Below are 19,757 nucleotides of genomic sequence, written 5' to 3'. Positions count from 1 at the left end.
CCAACTGAAGATTTATAGTTTTCAGATGACTTGTGTTGAGGATGGAACTAAATTGCTTCTTGAATATGAGTTAATTCTCAGGATCTTTTCATGAAGGTTCATGGCAGTAGACAACCACGATTATTCCTTAGGTGCGGCAAATTTTTTTCTATACTAGCAGTGCACTTATCCGGTTAGAACAACTTTATTCCGTAATTTGTAAATTACCAATCTATATTTAGTATCACACTTACTTGCAACTATTTTTGATTATACAACTATAGTTTATTTCTGACATCTTCAGTATATATTCAAGGCAAAACACAGGGAAACAAGAAATTAAATGGCTGCATATCCGCAGACGTAATTTGATATGGCCCTAGGACAAAAAAACCTTTGGACCCTCGTCCAGCCCTCCACCCCTCAATTCAAATCTGGCTCGACTCTTTACAGTGTGGAAGATTAATTGAGTACAATATTGTTTGGATTCGGCTCAGCTCGACTCGTTATTTTGTCGATTTGTTTAGACTCAAGTCTCAACATGGCTAGAATTCGCCTGGTCTTTGCTTAACACTCGATCAAAAACATATGCTACGAAAATCAAACCTTAGGGCGGTTGCACAATTACCCAAAAAAAAAGAAAGAATTAGGCGTAGTAATATCGACCCTTATATAATGCGGCCACTACCTGAAGGATTTAGCTATGTATACTATGGGCGTAGAATTATTTACTCCAAAAGGTATTTAGCTCTTCTGATAGATCCTGGCATGGCTTTGGTATCTCTTTTTTACCCCAAAGCTGGTATTTTACCAATTTATATTTAGTTAAATACTTTCTAATAATTTGTTAAATGATCTAATTGTGAAAAGATATTTTTTAAATCATGATTGCATACTATGTCACAGATGACACGACCCTGACAAACAAGAAGCGGCTGTTAGCCCGAAGCAACAGCTGCACCGTAACCTCTTTGCTACATATAGGCAGCCCCTAAACAAAAATCACAACCATTCATGTACCCTTTCTCACCCCCTCCCCCACGGCCAAGGGGACCTAACTCTGCCGTTTGGGAATGCGTAATAAACAGAATTGAGATGCCATTTTGGCGTGGCCCCACATTTGTACAGTATGGACTACGAAGGTCGTTGAGAAAGTCGTTTAAATATCTTGGTATATAAAGAGGAAAGGAAGGAAGTAGTAGTAGTAAACTAGCTAGAGAGAAAGTGAGAGAAAAATTAAGAGAGATACCAAAGCCATGCCAGGATCTATCAGAAACCAGAATCTTATTAATAGTCGCCTTGAACGGGGCATACCACCCGTGGTTCGAACTAGCACCTACACCTACCGTCCTATCCCTACCCTCTCTTTCCCTCGGAATAATGCTTCAAACCCCACCATTTTTCTTGACAAATACTTATCATCCGACGAGGACGATGATGAAGATGACCACCAAAATAACGAGTACCTTCAAATGATCAAAAAAGGAAATTCAGAGTTAGAGCCATCTGTTCACGACACTAGGGACGAAGGTACCGCTGATAATTGGGTCGAACGGAACGCTTCCTTGATTCGTCTTACTGGAAAACATCCATTTAACTCCGAACCACCCTTGAACCGGCTCATGCACCACGGTTTTATCACACCGGTCCCACTTCATTACGTTCGTAACCACGGACCGGTTCCCAAGGGCACGTGGGATGACTGGACCGTGGAAGTCACGGGTCTAGTGAAGCGTTCTATGAAATTCACAATGGACCAGTTGGTTAATGAATTCCCTTGTAGAGAATTGCCCGTTACGCTTGTGTGTGCTGGCAATCGAAGGAAAGAACAGAACATGGTTAAACAAACCATTGGTTTCAACTGGGGTGCCGCTGCCGTTTCAACAACTCTATGGCGCGGAGTACCCCTTCGCGCCTTGCTGAAACGGTGCGGTATTTATAGCAGGAAAAAAGGGGCACTTAACGTTTGTTTCGAAGGTGCGGATGTATTGCCCGGAGGTTGTGGTTCAAAGTATGGAACCAGCATTGAGAAGGAATTTGCAATGGATCCAGCACGAGATATCATCATAGCTTACATGCAGAACGGAGAAAAATTGGCACCCGACCACGGGTTTCCAGCACGAATGATTATTCCAGGATTCATTGGCGGAAGAATGGTGAAGTGGTTGAAAAGAATTGTAGTCACTACCCAAGAGTCCGTGAGCTATTATCATTACAAGGATAATAGAGTTCTTCCTTCTCATGTTAATGCTGAACTTGCTAATGCTGATGGTACGTAATTCTGAATTAAGATGACTAATTAATTTGTCCATTTAGTATAATTATGAGTTTAATTTATCCAAAAGATATCTATAGCTTAACACCATAAAAGGGGAAAATAAGACAAGCTACATGTTTCAATACACATTATGTTGTCTACTGCAAGGACTTAATTTATATATATATATATATATAGAGGCATATCTTTACACTACTAGTAGTATATTTTAACATGCTACCAAGTCACTCGTCTCACTATTTGTGAGTGGTTACTTTAATTAGTTACTCCCTTTTATATATGTTGACATTCTTTTATGTTTAGTTTATTTTAAAAAAATAATTTTTTTATTTATAAAATAATTTATTAAATTATAACCATAAATATATATGGAATATTTTATGGTCTTTTTCTTTAAAAAATTCCGCACCATTCAAACATCTTCACATACATTGCGATGGAGGAAGTATTTCTCAATAGATATGGTGGTATTAACAAATTCCTTACTGTATCAGTGTATTAGAGGTTCTAATTTGATGTATTAACTAATTTCTATACACGTTACACAGCATTTGAGATTTAAGTTCATAAAAATTATTTGAATTTTTCACTCTGATGCATAGTCTAAAACTAACTTTACATTATCACATTAGTGGCAACAATGGAATAACGTACTTTTAGTTGAATTAAACTTATATATACTCTATTTTTTATAGTTAAACTTATATATACAATGTAAATACTATCATATAGGTAACACGTTACAATGTATAATTACAATATTCTCAAGTTAATAGTTTGTACTTATTATAATAGATCACGACTAATTGAATATGTTGTGTCTTGCATACTTGTTTTTTCTGTCTTTCTTAGGTCAATTATAAGTTGTCATATTTTAGGAAGGTTAAGGATAACGGGACATATATACATTGGGAAATGCTAACTCGTCTTTACAGTTACAGGGTAGCGCGCTGTTTTTTTTCTTTTCATAGGTTAGCTGTTAACCCTCTATGTATTGTGATGTACACTAAAAATTAGAGATTTTGGAATGTTTTGCGCGATGAATATAATTGTGTGCAGGATGGTGGTACAAGCCAGAATACATAATCAATGAGCTCAATATCAACTCTGTTATTACAACGCCGAGTCATGAAGATATCTTGCCTATTAACTCGTGGACGGCTCGACAACCTTACACGTTGAAGGGCTACGCTTATTCTGGTTAGTATACGTTTGACTCTGTTTTCTTTTTTTTCTTTTCTATAAAAACCCAAAGGGATTTGCTTTTAAATTTTCTCCTCTTTCTTTAAATACAACGCACAGGTGGAGGGAAAAAGGTAACACGTGTGGAAGTGACAATGGATGGTGGAGACACGTGGCTAGTGTGCAGAGTAGTGCACCCAGAAAAGCCCACAAAGTATGGCAAGTACTGGTGCTGGTGCTTTTGGTCACTCGAGGTTGAGGTGTTAGGCTTGCTCAGTGCCAAAGAAATTGCTGTTCGAGCTTGGGATGAGACCATCAATACTCAACCCGAGAAGCTTATTTGGAACGTCATGGTAAAATTCACTATCTCTTTTACCTTTTTAACTATCAACTCGCAACATAGTTTAATGAGTTCCAATGTACGCTGATGACGTAAAAATATTACACTATTAAGTTAAAGTATTCTACAACAATAAGCAAAAAAGCTTGATTTGGTAATTTAGGAAATAAAGCAAATAATTACTTACCATATCTAGTTACAATATACAAATAGTGTAGTTTGTTAGTGTATGTGTATAATTTAATCCATAGTCTAATAGTATAATTATTCTTCCTTATTGAATCCATGGTCTAATTATATTCTCTAGTGAGAATAAGACGTTTATTTTTAAAATCAAAAACCTTCACTGAAAATTGAAACTGCGTGCCATGCAATTTGTTGGATGTTAATTAACTAATTTTGTACAATAATCAGGGAATGATGAATAATTGCTGGTTCCGAGTGAAGACGAATGTGGTCAAGCCTCACAAGGGAGAGATTGCGATAGTGTTTGAGCACCCGAACCAACCTGGAAACCAGTCAGGTGGATGGATGGGGAAGCGGAGAGTCTTGGAGATATCAAAATAAGCACTATAGGAGAGTTGCATTCGGATATGGAATATGGATTGGGAGAGATAAGTTTATTTGTACGTATTTCCTTTTTTTATTTTTTAAAAACAATGTCTTCCTTATCATATAATCCTATGTTGCATATTATTTCTGAGATTGTATATTCAAGAATTCGTATGCACTATGACACAGCTTGTAAGCTACGGATAAGGTAGTTAGATCAGGTTAGAGGCCTATGTCACGAAACGTCAACACGCATTCCTCCTTGGTTGGCCAGTGGCGTACGCAGAATTATTCACAAGCGATGTCACATCTAAAAACTAAAATGAATATTGAATTATAAAGCTACTAATTAACGATAGTAAATAATTAAAGAAATTTCACCACAAACATAAATATTCTATCTTTTAATTCTTCATCTATATTGAAGGAAATGAAAAAGAACAAGACAATTTTTCTGTATAAGTAGAATTACGTAGTCCTTTACAAAGTTTAGGATTAGTAATTCTATAGAAATAGAAATATTTATCACTTGGAATATTACGAGAGCTTCATAGTTCATCCATGCTATTTTCAGACAATGGGGCTAAAAAGTGTAAGGAATTAATGTGGCTTTTGTGGTTTGATCCCCCGACCCTTGCAAAGGAAAGACATGCTTAACCAGTGGACAACGCAATGTGAATTGCTAAGTGATGTCATTGGAAACAAATAATATATGTTTGTCAAGTATTCTTTGTATGTATATAGTAGATGTTTCCGACGAAGCGGTGTCACGTGACACTGTTACGATCCAAATTTTCCACTGTCGGGATCGTGATGGCGCTTAACTCATAGAATGCTAGGCAAGCCAACAGATACAGTTCTAACACATTAATCATTAACCAAAACAGTAATTAACATTAATTTAAACTAAACATATATGAAGTGCAAAAAAAATTTAACAGTTTAAAACACTAATGCACGGCTAACCCTAAAGATCTGGTGTCACAATCCACGAACTTCTAAGAATTTTCCACAAACACCGGTTTAAAGGAAATACATATGTTCTCGAAATGAAAAGAGACAGGAAATCTAAGATAGAGGGAAGGGGACTCCAAGATCTGCGAACGCCGACAGATCTACCTTGGGTCTCCTGTGGACTGAAGGCAACAACCCAACTCTACTCATGAGGTCCGGCACCGAAATCTGCAAAGAAAGTGCAGAGTGTAGTATCAATACTACCGACCCCATGTACTGGTAAGTGTCGAGCCTAAACTCGGCGAAGTAGTGACGAGGCTAGGACACGACAATAATATAAACTTGTGCAGTTAAATCATAAACGAGAGAATAATAATAACATAAATTTAACATATCATAACGGGAAGGGGAAAACATGTTGAGGGGACTACGAATATTCTGAAAATAGTACAGAACAGGAAATCAGTAAATATCATTCTTTGAATCGACAAAAGTAATAACACAGCAATCATGTGCACGGCATTACCCTTCGTGCTTAAGAAACAACAGAAACGGCACGGCATCACCCTTCGTGCATTATCAATATCAGAATACGGCACGACATTACCCTTCTTGCATCAACACTCACAGAATATGGCACGTCATCACCCTTTCGTGCATTATCACTCGCTCACAAAACATTACACGGCATCACTCTTCGTGCTTTACACTCTTCCTCACCCAAACAGCAGAAATAGTATCAATCCTACAAGGGAAATTATCAATAAATAACCTCGCTTCAACATTTAACTTCACTATATGATTCTCAACTTGAGTCAATACTCAACAATTATCCAACACCAGGAAAACATAATAAGACTAGTTTAACATAAAGAATAACTAGTTTAAGCATGAACAGTATGTATAAAGAAACACAATAGTCACAAGTATAAGATTCACTCGCATGTTATGACCTAACAACAACGTATAGATACTCGTCACCTCACCTATACGTTGTACTCAATAACTAAACAAGTACTCCCTCTGTTCCAATTTATGTGAACCTGTTTGACTGGGCACGGAGTTTACAAAAAATGAAGACTTTTGGAATTTGTGGACCTAAACAAGTTAAAAGGGGGTCCAGAGTATTTGTGTGGTTATAAAAGCTTCTCATTAAGGGTAGAATTGTAAGTGTAGGCTAAATTGTTACCAAATTTAGAAAGAGGTCATTCTTTTTTGAATGGATCAAAAAGGAAATATGTTCACATCAACTGGAACAGAGGGAGTAGTAAATAAGGCAACAACACTTAATCCCTCAAGCTAAGGTTAGTCACAATACTTACCTCGATTCCACGGCCAAAATCAAGCTTCAATTACCGTTTTACCTCTCGATTCCACCTCCAATCCACTCGTATATAGTCATAATTAACTTAATAACATTAATTATCGCTAAAGAAATCAATTCCAATTCATAATTACAAGTTTACCAATATTTTTCCCAAAAAGTCAAAAATCGACCCCGGGACCGCTTGGTCAAAACTCGAAGTTCAAACCAAAACCCGATTACCCACTCACCCTCGAGCCCGCATATACAATTGGTTTTGGAATCCGACATCAATTTGAGGTCTAAATCTCTAAATTTTAAAATCCCTAAGTTTTACCCAAAAATACCCAATTCCGCCATTAAAAACCCTAGATTCTAGGATGACATCTTATAAAAAGATGAAATAGATTGAAAGAAATGAGCTAAGAATCATTTGCCTATGATTTGGGGAAGAAATGGTCTTTGAAAAATCGCCTCTTGAAGTTTAGGGCTTGAAAATTTGAGAAATGAATCAAAAATCCCATCTAAGTCCCTTTTTGCACAGTTGCAGGTATCGCATTTGTGACCTGAGCTTCGCAATTGCGAAGCTCGCAAATGCGAGAGACGCATCGCAAATGCGAACCTTTGGTCGCATTTGCGATGATCCCTCTTCCCTGACTACTTCGCATTTGCGAAGGTTCGTTCGCATTTGCGAACTCTGCTGGCCCAGTCTCCTAGTCGCATTTGCGAAGAAAGGCTCGCAAAAGCGGACCCTGCAGGGCTCGCAATTGCGATGCCTGATCTCACAATTTGCGAGATCAGGGGTCTGCAATAGCTGAAGCATACCAGCAACATTTTCCCAAGTGCAAAATCATGTCGTAGCCTAACCAAAACTCACCCAAGCCCTCGGGGCTTCAAACCAAATATGCACACAAGTCTTAAAACATCATACGAACTTGCTTGCGCGATCAAATCACCAAAATAACACCTAGAACTATGAATTTAGCATCAGATTGCATGAAATTGTTAAGAAAGTTTCAAAACTTCTAACTTTTCAACTAAAGGTCTGAATCACGTCAAATCACTTTCGTTTTTACCAAATTTCACAGACAAGTCTTAAATATCATAACGGACCTGTACCGGGCTCCGAAACCAAAATACGGGCCCTATACCAACAAGATCAAACATTATTTAATTTCTAAAAACCATTATATTTTCAGTTTAACAATTTTCTTCAAAAATTTATTTCTCGGGCTAGGAACCTCGGAATTCAATTCCAGGCATACGCCCAAGTCCTATATTTTACTACGGACCCTCCGGGACCATCAAAATATGGATTCGGGTCTGTTTATTCTAAATTTTGACCGAAGTCAACTAAATCAATTTTAAAGGCAAAACTTAGCATTTTCTCAAATTTTCACACAAAGGCTTTTCGAAAACGCGCCCGAACTGCACGCAAATCGAGGAAAAAGAATATAACGTCTTAAAGGCCTCGGAACTCCGAATTGGGTTCAAAAATATGAGATAACCTTGTGGATCATCACAAACGCCGCTTGGGTATACGTGTATCCGCCCCTAGGCGTTGCGATCTATTTTTGTTGGTGTGAGAAAGGCAGGTCGAGATCTAGTTCTATTTATTAATCAAAAAAGTTAGAAAACTAATTTTAAGGAGGCCACTATAATTTTGACTTTGTCATTGGAATTTCGGGGACCGACTTCACTAGTAAAAGCACTTTCCTTCACGCTGAGTGTAAATTTCAGGCTGCTCTTAGACCAAGAAGATTGTTTGTCAATGTACTATGTTTGATTCTAGCTCGAGAAAATAGAGAAATGAAGTGAGGAAGAAGGGAAATCGTAATTGTATTCTTCTGGAATTGTTGATCAATACAAGGCTGTACTATATAGTGCTAACTAACTAAAAGCTCACTTACAGCTGTCAAAACAGCCACTAATAAGTAACTAATATTAACTAACTCAAAACAACTCCCTTCTACTTCTATTGTGTACAATTTGGTCCATTATATCCCAAGACTCCCCATCAGGCTGGAGAGTGAAATACATAGAACACTCCTAGCTTGAAAAGAAGAAAACAGTGTTGTACAACACCAGGTCCTTTTGTCATGATGTCTTCCAACTGAAGCTTTGTTGAGATATGATGAGGTATGAGCAGTCCATTTTTATCTTCTCTCGGATAAAATGACAATCAATTTTTATATGCTTTATTCGTTTATGAAATATAGGATTTGCTACAATTTGGAGAGAAGCTTTGTTGTCACAATAGAGATCAACTGGTTGTTGTAAAGCAATATTCAATTCCTTTAACAAGCCAACTAGCCAAGTAATTTCAGTTGTTACTACTGCAAGACTCTTATACTCAGCTTCAGCTGAACTATGACTTATTGTTTGCTGCTTCTTGGACTTTCGTGATAGTAAAGATTCTCCCAGTTTTATAACATATCCAGTAATTAACCTTCGCGTATTTGGACATGCTGCCCAATCAGAATCACAGTAGGCAGTGAGATGAGAGATAGGACCCCTCTTTAGGAACATACCAAATCTAGGTGAGCCTTTGATATATCTAACTACTCTAAGTGCAGCATCCATGTGAGATTGCTTTGGATGTTGCATGAACTGACTTAACACTTGCACAGCAAAACAAATGTCAGGACGTGTGATGGTTAAATAGAGCAGTTTTCCCACTAACCTCTGGTAACTTGCTATATCCTGCAATTCTTTATCTCCATTGTGTCCTACATGTTTGTCTTACTCTATGGTAGTCAGTTTTTGATTTGTCTCAATGGGAGTAGAAGAATTTTTAGCTTCAGCTAATCTTGTGGTAGAAATCAACTCCAATGCATATTTCCTTTGGTTTAGCAGTAGGCCCTTATCTGATCTCATTACTTCTATACCCAAGAAATATCTAAGTTCCCCTAAATCCTTGATTTTGAATTTGGTATGCAAAGTAATCTTAGCCTCTTCTACTAAGGACATGTTGCTACCAGTGATTAAAAGATCATCAACATACACCAAGATGATAACAATGTCATGTCCTTATTGCTTAGTAAACAAGGAGTGATCATATGCACTCTGCTGGTATCCTGCTCCTACTAAGGCATATGTGAGCTTAATATTCCATTGTCTCGAAGCCTGTTTCAAGCCATAGAGTGACTTCACTAGTTTGTAGACTTTATTCTCCCCTGGCTTTGGAAACTTTGTAGAAATAACATGTACATTTTCTCATATAAATCACCCTATAGGAATGCATTATTGACATCCATTTGATATAAGATCCACCCATTTGAGGCTGTTATGCTAAGGACTGTTCTCACAGTTACCATTTTAGCAACTGGTGAAAATGTCTCATGGTAGTCTAACCTTTCTTGTTGAGTGTATCCTTTTGCAACCAGTCATGCCTTGAACCTCTCAACCTCACCATTTGACTTGTATTTGATTTTGAATACCCACTTAGAACCAATTGGCTTCTTCCCTTCTGGCAAGTCTACCACCTCCAGGTGTGTTTTTCTTTAAGTGTTTTAATCTCTTCGTTCATAGCTCCACCTTGGATGATAGGTTACAAGTACATTGGGCATAAGTACTTTACTTTGTGTTTTGATGATCTAACAAACTTACCATCTGATCGGAGCCTACACTGCACTACTATTGAGTAGCAAGAGAGGGTCGAAGCATTTTTTAACCTGATTTAGGGTCGGGATAGATTTCCACAGGGAGCTAGATGTTGGAGTTGGATATTTATCTAATTTAGAGTCGTGTATGTGTTTCAAATTGCACTTCTTAACATTTTTGGCTTTTTGTTTTACTTCTACTTTTTTCAAACTACAATGTTAAATTAAACTGGAATAAACTAAGAGTAAACTATTGCAAGTTGTTCAAATGGTTAAAAGGCACTACGGTAGTGACCTTCGCCTAGGTGGTCAATTGACGGGTACTTGAATATAAGACATGATTGATATATTTGGGGAGTATGATATAACATTTGCACGATTTTACCCACTTTACACCTCTTGGTGGTTTGAGTGATTTTGCCCGATCTCAAGACCAATTGGGTATACAAATTTGCACAAGCAATCAAGGTTCAAGTCGGGTATTACTCTCTCGAGGTTTATCCCTTTGATTGGGGCTATCAATCTCTTGAATACGCCCCAATTCCTTGTTGGACCAATTTCAGAGACTTAGGCTCTCTTTCTCAAGAAGAGCTCAAGTCAACTAAACACAAACTAGTGTTTGCAACCACTAATTCAGCAATTAAACATGAAATTAGCCCAAATATCAAACACCCATAGTCAATCTAGCCCTAAAATACAAGACCCATCAATTACCCACACTAGGGTTGAGCCACAACCCTAGCTTATGGGTCTAGCTACTCATAATTAAAGAAGAAAAGCAAGAAATAGATGAAGAAAAACTCATATTAATTAATTACTAAATGAAACAAGAAGATTCAATGTTGAAATGTAGCTAAAATTATTCAAAATAGCTAAAACTATGAAGTCACGAGCACAGCTCTGAAGAGAAAACTATCTGATGACTTAAAAATGGGAAAAAAGCTATTTATACTAAGCTGAAAAGTCTGGACAAAAATACCCTTACGGGGCTAGTGCGGACCGCACAAAATCACGTGCGGCCTCGCTAAAGCTCTAAGCTTGAGAATCCAGCTCTCTGAACTCGGGCAATGTGGACCGCACAAAATGGACTACCGCCGCGATGGCTTCTTGTGCGGTCCGCATGAAATGGAGTGCGGACCGTATTGACTTCAATCTCCAAAACTGGCACTCTCTGATCTTTGGTTATGCGGACCGCTCTAAATCAAGTGCGGCCGCAGTGACTTCAATGCGGATCGCATTAAATCTCATGTGGTCGCATTGCCTGTTGGTCTGGAAATCACCTTCTCTAAACCTCACTTGTGCGGACCGCACAGAATGGTGTGCGGCCGCATTGGGCCTGTTTTGCTTGAGCTTTGTCTTGTCTTGGTACTTGTGCAAGTTTCACAACTTTTTGAGCTGATCTTTGATATCTTGTCACTTTGTTGATCAAACCTACAATCAAGCACAACTTGTGAGCCTTTTGGGACTATTTTATACAAATTTCTAATCAAACATAAGCAAGAAGGAGTATAAAATGCATCAAAATCCCTAGTTATCAACTCCCCCAAGCTTAAGCTTTTGCTTAACCTCAAGCAACAAAATAAGACTCACCCCTTAAGGAAATTTCAGTTGTCCTAAAGTAACCTCATCTAGCATCAATTGAGACTAACAATTGCCCTCAATACAAATGAATCATTAACAACATTTACTCTTTGAAACACCATGGATTAAGTGTGGCACAAAAGCATCAAGAGTTGACTCAGCACATCAAAGAACTATTTCTATTACTTTGGCCATTGTGGAACCCAAACTTACACATCCTCAACTCTCCCTAAGCAAACCTCACCTTTAGAATAGTAGCACTCAGAACGAGGTTAATGGAAAATCACTCATCTCTCTTAAAGAAAAGTCACAAGTCCAAATCTAGGTATCATATGTTTGCCCCTTATGTGAGTCACCACTAATGTAAGCTTCATTCAACTCAAGATCATATAGGGCTTTTGCGGAGACATAGTGAAGGCTTTTGGTTCAGGGTAGGCAATGTATGGTCTAAGTAGGTTCCATCTTCCCTTAAGCACTTCTTTTGTTTCATTTTGGCACACATTCACTTGACTTTTTGAGTCTTTTCACTTCTTTCTAAGGGGTTAGAGATACACACTGTCACTCTTTATTATTCATTTCAAATCTTTTCTCCTTTTTCAACCTTCCACACCTTTCATTCTTTACTTTTCTTGAATCCCTTTTTATTCTCTTACATAGTGAACATTCTTTTTGTCTTTTTGCTTTTCTTCCTTTTTCATTGTCTTTCCTTTTCTTCATTTTGTGCCTTTTTACCACTTTGTTGAAATGCCCATCTCTCCCCCCAAACTTATACTTTTTCCATGTTCTAAGGAAAAGATCGGGTGCCAAGAGAGGGTATCTTATAGAACGGGTAAAGGCTTGTATCATGGTTCTTTGAAGGAAAAAGGTCTAAGGCTCAAACGGGTTGACTAGGGATCTTATCATTGGTAGGTTATGGAAGTGTTCAAGCTATCATTTGGACCAAAGAGAGCTTATAATCATGTCTCAAGTCAAAATTCACTTAAGATTTCGCCACAACAAACATTCAGGGCAAGTTCTAGACCAATGGATCGGGACTTGGACTTGCAATGCAATTTCTCACCACACGCTATGGGATTGCTAAAGACACAGAGTCGGGGGCCCACAACAACCTTAGATAAGATTTGAGCACACAATGGTCCCGAAAAACCACTTGATTAATATAGGTCAACATAAGAATCTCAAAGTCGCGACTTTCACCATCCTAAATACAATAATTTATTTTTGACCATGAGATCAAAGGCAAATGTGCTAGGCCCAAGTGAAACTTTGCTTGAGGTATCCTTACCACTAACTACTAAAAAGAAAAAAGAAAAACGGACTCAAACCCTTAAGAAGGTTGTCACGCCATCCATCATACCCGATTCACACAAACTCCACCTTTGGAAAGAACCGTGGCATTAAGAAAACCAAAAGCTTATTGCAAATGTTTAGAACAAGAAGCTACGGACATAAATAAGAAGCTAAAAGAGAAAAATTGCGGCAAGTAAAATGAATATATACACGATGAGATTTAATCGAATATACAATAGATGTGATGATTATGTACAATGTAACATAACTTTATATATAGACCCAAAGTAAAAAAAAATAAAAGTACGAGAAATGTAACGAAATGTTAAAATTATATACAAAGATGAAAAATAAAGAAAGCATAAAAACTGTCAAATATATACAATAATCCAAATCCATAAAAGTAGGGCCTACCCCTCAAATGAAAGCTGGCATTGCCCCCAATGCCAACTAAACCAAATAAGCACCAAAAAGAAAAAGGGGGAAATGATATAGAGACTCCCTATGGCCCGTCTGGCTGCATGGGCTCCTGAGTGGTCCCTGGGTCCTCAATATGCTCGGAAACCTCAGACTGGTTCCTTACGGCCTACTGCTTTACTGCTGGGACCTGGGCCTGGACTGTCTCCTGAGGTCATCATGTGGCTGACTGGAGGAGGTCTCCGGTGGGTCTGCCAACTGGATGACTGCATCGTCTGCTCGGGGAATCATCCTCTTCCTCTTGGGAGGCCTATGGGACTGCTCAGGTTGGGGATGAGCTGCTAGTACTGGGTCCTGTAGCAATAAGTCCAAAGGCAGATGATCTACCTTCATCTTGTCAACATCAACCCTCAGCGCCTTTACGGACTCCTTGGAAGCCCGTGTCTTCCTCAACTTCTTGTGCTCCTTAGCAACCTCCTTGAGGGCCGTGCCGTGTGAATCAATAGCATCTGTGAGCACTTTATGGGTGTTAAGGATTTTCTTCTAGTTGGCCAGAATCTACTTGAGGGCATCTTCGATAGACTGTGAGACCTGCGGAGGCGGAGGTGCCGATTGAGCTTCCACTGTAGTAGTGAGGATAAACAACTTGGATGAAACTATCTGCATCCAATTGTTGATGCTGAGAAGAGCCTGTCTCAGTCGGTGGGCAGTCACTGGATAGTCTCGGGAAGAGGGTATCTCGGGATCTGCTGAAGTGGATGGACCAGAAGGAATGTCGGTGGAGGTGGAGGCAGGCTGAGTAGGAGCCACTACCACAACTGGCTCTTCAGACTGGCCAATTGGGGTAGTAGTTGTTCCCTTGAAGTTCTTACTCTTTCGGTTGTCATCACCCTGTATAATGTACCATAAGAACGGGGCCTTCGCTTTTACCTTTATATCAAATGGCCTATTTTTAACTTTGAGGTCCCTAAAGTACATGGTCAAGAAGTTGGGGAAGGGGTATTTTCTATCACCCTTACTAACTACCTGCATAATAACCCGAGACATTACCTTCCCGACATTAATCGGGTACCCCGCCATGATCGATGCCACCAAAACTACCCGATGAAGAGGGAGGGAGTTGTCATGAGTAATGGGGTCCAATTTGCTGCACACAAATGTTTCTCATCCCTTGGCTTCGAAATTCAGACTTTTTCTCAAAATTTTCACTCTCACATTTAGACAATCGGGGGTGGTACTTGGGATTGCCAAATACTGTGCCAACCAGGGACGGACCTCCTCACCCAATTCCATCTTTACCATATACAATTCCTCATCCTCCTCATCAAAGTCGAGGTAATCATTTATTGTTTTTCCATCAAAAAGCACCTTTAGATTTCGCACCTTGGTCATTTTTGTGCCCTTTTTGATGTGGGCAACATTGGTATAGAATTCCTTGACCAGGTGCTCGTTTGCATCCTCACAGTTGTTCAAGAAATACTCCCAGCCAACTCTCTCCCTAAACTGCCTTCTCATATTGGGATTGTGAGGTAATAAGTCTCTATCAACAAAGCTCCTCTCCGAGATCAACTTCCTCACCGGCCACCATTCCCTAAATTTGTGATAAGCTACCTCACTCACAAAGCGGTCTTGCCACACCTCCGGGTTTTTAGTTCGTTCTACCCCGCCAACATGGGGCTCACCCCTTATCCTACTACCTCTTCTTCTCCTGCTGCACCCTCTCTGGATAATGAAGTTGTGGTAGAGGTGGAGTATTCATCCCCACTGCCTTCAGCAGAGCCCTCAGACGACCCAGAAGATATATTTACTGATGCTTGGGTGTCATACCTCCTTTTTACCTACACCCCATGAAGGGGTATATAAGGGAGTTTTTTCAAACTTAAAGTGACAATCGAAACGGGATTATTTCATTTAAAGATTCAAAGTCGTCACTTGGGAGATTTATGGTGTCCAAAGTCACCGGTTCAAATCCCGAATCGAGGAAAAGATTGACTCTGTATTACAGTCCGCGAATACAGAAATTCGGGTAAGGAATTCTGTTAACCCGGGAGAAGGTATTAGGCATTCCCGAGTTCTGTAGTTCTAACACGGTCGCTCAACTGTTATAATTGGCTTAATTACTTTATTTTAGTACATGTTAAACCTATGTGCAAATTTTAACTTAAACGCTCTATTTAATTTTTAAGAATATTGCAACACTGTTAAAACACGTCTTGAACCACGTCACATAAATGCACCTGCGGTCTTCAACATATTTTGGCATTGTTGGGATTTGGATTTGGATCACATAAATGCGCACCCGAATTTAGGAAGGTAATTTAAATTACGCACCTAAAGCAACTACGATATTCATAATTAATTTATCCTACGATTTAGGACTAAATTTACATCCACGCTATTTAACTAGAAAGTAAAAGACGACGTAAAAAAAACGTACTCCAAACATAAAAATAAAATAAAAATAACAAATATAAAAAGAAATCTCCTTAAGCAACTCCTGAATGCGGTGGTCTGGGGTATCTGTCATGCTCAAACTCATGTAAGTGGATCCACACCTGTATGAGAAAACTTAAATTAAACACTATGTGAGACAATAACATTCCCTACTAGACATATGCAAGACATGATTGAGGCTATTTTTGCAAAATGACTTATTTGGCCAAAAAGTGATTAGAAGTGCAAAATTTGGCTTAAGACCCCTCAAAGCCAAGAACCTAAGATTTACTAGGAAGACCGGACGCTATGTGGGTTGCCTACGTATCACGCCCCGAAAGACAAGAATCATGTATGCGTAGTTCAGAAAGATTGGATACGGGCGAAAAATAAAAATAACAACTAATTTAGAGAAAATATGTTTTTTTTGTCTTTTCTTTCTCTTTTTTTTTTGAAAAATGATGAAACATGTAAACTCTTTTTTTTATTTTATTTTTCCCCTTTTTTTTATTTTTGATTTTTGAAAAATGATGAAAATGTACAAAAACTTTTGAATTTTTCAAGCTTTTTTTTTCTTAACAAAATGTAACAGAAAACATAATTAGGCCCCACTCGCTTTATCTTCACACTTCACCCTCTCTTTTTCTTTTTTTTCATTCTTCTTTCTTTTTTCATTGTTTTTTTTTCATTCATCTATCCTCAGCTATCATTGATCCGCCAAATGACCCTTTTATCCTTGAATAAATGCAATATGTAGCACATAAGATGCATCAGGATGGTCTTTTATTTTTTGGGGTATACCTGTCCTAGACGGACCCAACCCCTATGTTGAGTCCCCTAAGTCAAAATGCACATGATGCAAACAAACGTTCCTACTAGAGATCCGGCATGAGGTATTGTTATACTAGGTTTTAAAAAACCTGGGTTTATTTGTTCTAGACCTGGCTTTCCAGAGCGGACAACTCGAGCCAAGGGGGGGATGCGTACTGGTAACCAAAAGACCATCCGGCTTTGCAACTTGTCCGAACCTCGTTCTATTTGGGATATGACACTAACAGAAAGAAGTCACGACCAGCGTGCACTCCTCGGGAGAGGGAAGAGAGGGGTTTCGTAGCAGTTTATATATACAGTTTAGATAATATCAAAGCGGTAAAAAGCAACATTTAGCACATTAGGCTCAAACATGTAATAAAATCAGATAGCAGATAAAACCAAATGTAACAATTCATCTAAGCTCGAATTCTTGAACCCTAAACCAGAGATTCTGGGTTCGATCCCCAGCAGAGTCGCTAGAGCTGTCACACCTCCTTTTTACCTACACCCCATGAAGGGGTATATAAGGGAGTTTTTTTCAACTTAAAGTGACAATCGAAACGGGATTATTTCATTTAAAGATTCAGAGTCGCCACTTGGGAGATTTATGGTGTCCCAAGTCACTGGTTCAAATCCCGAATCGAGGAAAAGATTGACTCTGTATCACAGTCCGCGAACACAGAAATCCGGGTAAGAAATTCTGTTAACCCGGGAAGGAGTTAGGCATTCCCAAGTTCCGTGGTTCTAGCACGGTCGCTCAACTGTTATAATTGGCTTAATTACTTGATTTTAGTACATGTTAAACCTATGTGCAAATTTTAACTTAAACGCTCTATTTAATTTTCAAGAATATTGCAACACTGTTAAAACACGTCTTGAACCACATCACATAAATGCACCCGCGGTCTTCGACATATTTTGACATTGTTGGGATTTGGATTTGGATCACATAAATGTGCACCCGAGTTTAGGAAGGTAATTTAAATAACGCACCTAAAGCAACTACGATATTCATAATTAATTTATCCTACGGTTTAGGACTAAATTTACATCCACGCTATTTAACTGAGTTAGAAAAAATTCCTACTTTCACAAAATTATACAACTAATACACCTAATTAGCTTATATCTAAAAACTCACGTGAAATGGGTTAACAAAGTTGTCTATCCATAAAATAATAGCCACCGTTAATTTCTTGATATTTTTTTTCATAACTAAGCACTAATCAACTCTTAAATTTAACTCCTAATGGTTTATTAACTTCCTTCCAACCGTGCCAATAATATCAATCTCCAGAACATATTTCTAAATTAGCCACAAACTTAAGTTGAATAAATTCCAACTCGCACATCATAGACTAACATAAAAGGATCTGAAAAGTATGTGATGGAGATGCAAATCAAGTAAATCAGGAATTGACTTATATGGACTTAGCAAGCATTATCCGGAAATTAGAACTCACACACAGCATCAATCAACAACATTCACAAAGGCATAAACAAGACATACATAATAGATTTCATAGCATTAATGTGTTGGGGAGTAATTACATGGCTGAGAGGAAGGCAGTACCTGAATTTTCAAGAAACAAATCCAACACGGCTAAATAAACTGAAGGAAACAGTAGTGTGGGAGTTCAGCCACCACCTTCGATTATCAACAAATTCAGCTCCAAAACAAATCTTAGAAAAACCAGTGACCGGAGACCTCAAATGTTAGAACCCCGGCAGAAAATCAAACCGGAAACCAACCAGACGATACCTTAACGCACGACTAAAACAGAGCCCCTCTAGACAACGACCATCGATGACCTAAAAGCTTGACGGAAAGCTCAAACTGAACCAGAAAGACACATTTAAATAGCTGATTTTTGAGCGTTGAAGACGCGAGATTTGGAGCTAATTTATATTGGAGTTTCATGGTTCTGTTTTTGGATTGAATATCATCACTGTTGTGTTCTCTCAAATTTGTTTTCTTTGGTATTCCGTTTACTCAATTTGGAGCTTGCCGGGACTCTGAACGGCGAAGTAGAAATAGTGGTCGGACATGGGGCTTTAGTGAGCGGCTGCTTTTGGGGCGTGAAGAAGATGGTGGCAAAGCTGTGAGGTGGTGAAGAAGGGCTCCCTGATTGTATCTGTGTGTGTGCATTCAGAAATGTAGAAGAAGATGAAGAACGGAGAGTCGTTTGGTTTTGGTTAAGGAGCAGCCATGGAAGTTAAGGTCTCTTTGTGTTGCTGGTTTTTCAATTCGAGAAGAAGTAACAGAACGATGGGTCCTTCTATTCTCTCAAACGGCGCACCCTTTTTTCCTAGGTCCTAGAGTCCGATCCTTTTTGTTGTCTAGGGTCTTCCTTTTATAGGTTTAGGATTTTAGGGTTATTTTTGTGTATTTGCCCATTATTCTCTAGGTCCTTTTGTGTTAAGTCCTTAGGGTCTTTTTATTTATTTATTTTTGTCCCAAAGAATAGTCTAGAAGGGTCCCTAGACTACACAATGCCAAAGTTAATCCTAATTAATTAAACTAAACATGAAACTATTTTTGTGTTTTCGAAATTATATAAAGATAAAAATAAGGTACTATTTTTGTATTTTTTTTAAAAAAGAAATTATGAAAAATACATAAACTAAAATATTTTTTGTAATTTCTATTTTTCTTGTAATAAAATAAAGTAAAAGAGTCAAAATGAGTTGAAATAGCTATATTAGGCCTTAATCAAATATTTACGTACTAAAATATAAAAAATCTTGGAGAGGGACAAAAATCACATGTCTACACTTAGGCAGCGGGGGAAGTGGGAGGAGTGTCTCTTTGTCTATTTCTCTCCGGCCAGTCAGGGATGTACTCTGGGATTGAGTCTTAAGATATCTCCCGGGAGGGCTCGTACTCACTCCCAAACATGTTAATTGCCCTATCAGCAGCTTTAATCATCTTCCTCATGTTTTTAATGTTTTGCCGGGCTTGAACAATCAATCTTACCATTTTCTATTTCCCTCCCCGGGAGGATTCTCCTCTGCCTGGTTGTTTAGAGCCAT

At 38.5% G+C, this 19,757-nt stretch overlaps 1 protein-coding gene and 1 long non-coding RNA gene across 2 annotated transcripts; one reads left to right on the top strand and one right to left on the bottom strand.

Annotated features, from left to right (window-relative positions):
- The first annotated feature begins 1,235 nt into the window (after nt 1-1,235).
- On the top strand, nt 1,236-4,441 carry LOC104248549 (nitrate reductase [NADH] 2-like). Its single transcript, XM_009804821.2, has 4 exons — nt 1,236-2,250; nt 3,317-3,457; nt 3,560-3,792; nt 4,194-4,441. Exons 1-4 carry the CDS (start codon nt 1,236-1,238, stop codon nt 4,344-4,346), a joined length of 1,542 nt encoding a protein of 513 aa, XP_009803123.1. The 3' UTR covers nt 4,347-4,441.
- Nucleotides 4,442-15,795: 11,354 nt separating this feature from the next.
- LOC138889040 (uncharacterized) lies at nt 15,796-19,259 on the bottom strand. The gene is made up of 2 exons (XR_011406599.1): nt 18,298-19,259; nt 15,796-16,033 (listed from the first exon to the last, which is right to left on the bottom strand). It is a non-coding gene; the product is annotated as an uncharacterized lncRNA (long non-coding RNA).
- Between the last annotated feature and the right edge of the window lie 498 nt (nt 19,260-19,757).

This window comes from Nicotiana sylvestris, chromosome 4, assembly GCF_000393655.2.
Source record: "Nicotiana sylvestris chromosome 4, ASM39365v2, whole genome shotgun sequence".
Classification (NCBI taxonomy): domain Eukaryota; kingdom Viridiplantae; phylum Streptophyta; class Magnoliopsida; order Solanales; family Solanaceae; genus Nicotiana; species Nicotiana sylvestris.
Note: the sequence above shows the minus strand (reverse complement) of the source record. Positions and strands in the feature narration are given on the sequence as shown.

What these genes read in the sequence shown, in the direction of transcription:
- LOC104248549 (XM_009804821.2), top strand. Translation starts at nt 1,236, where the DNA reads ATGCCAGGATCTATCAGAAACCAGAATCTTATTAATAGTCGCCTTGAA. An exon ending in TGAACTTGCTAATGCTGATG is followed by an intron (nt 2,251 to 3,316) that starts GTACGTAATTCT and finishes AATTGTGTGCAG; the next exon opens with GATGGTGGTACAAGCCAGAA. An exon ending in AGCTTATTTGGAACGTCATG is followed by an intron (nt 3,793 to 4,193) that starts GTAAAATTCACT and finishes TACAATAATCAG; the next exon opens with GGAATGATGAATAATTGCTG.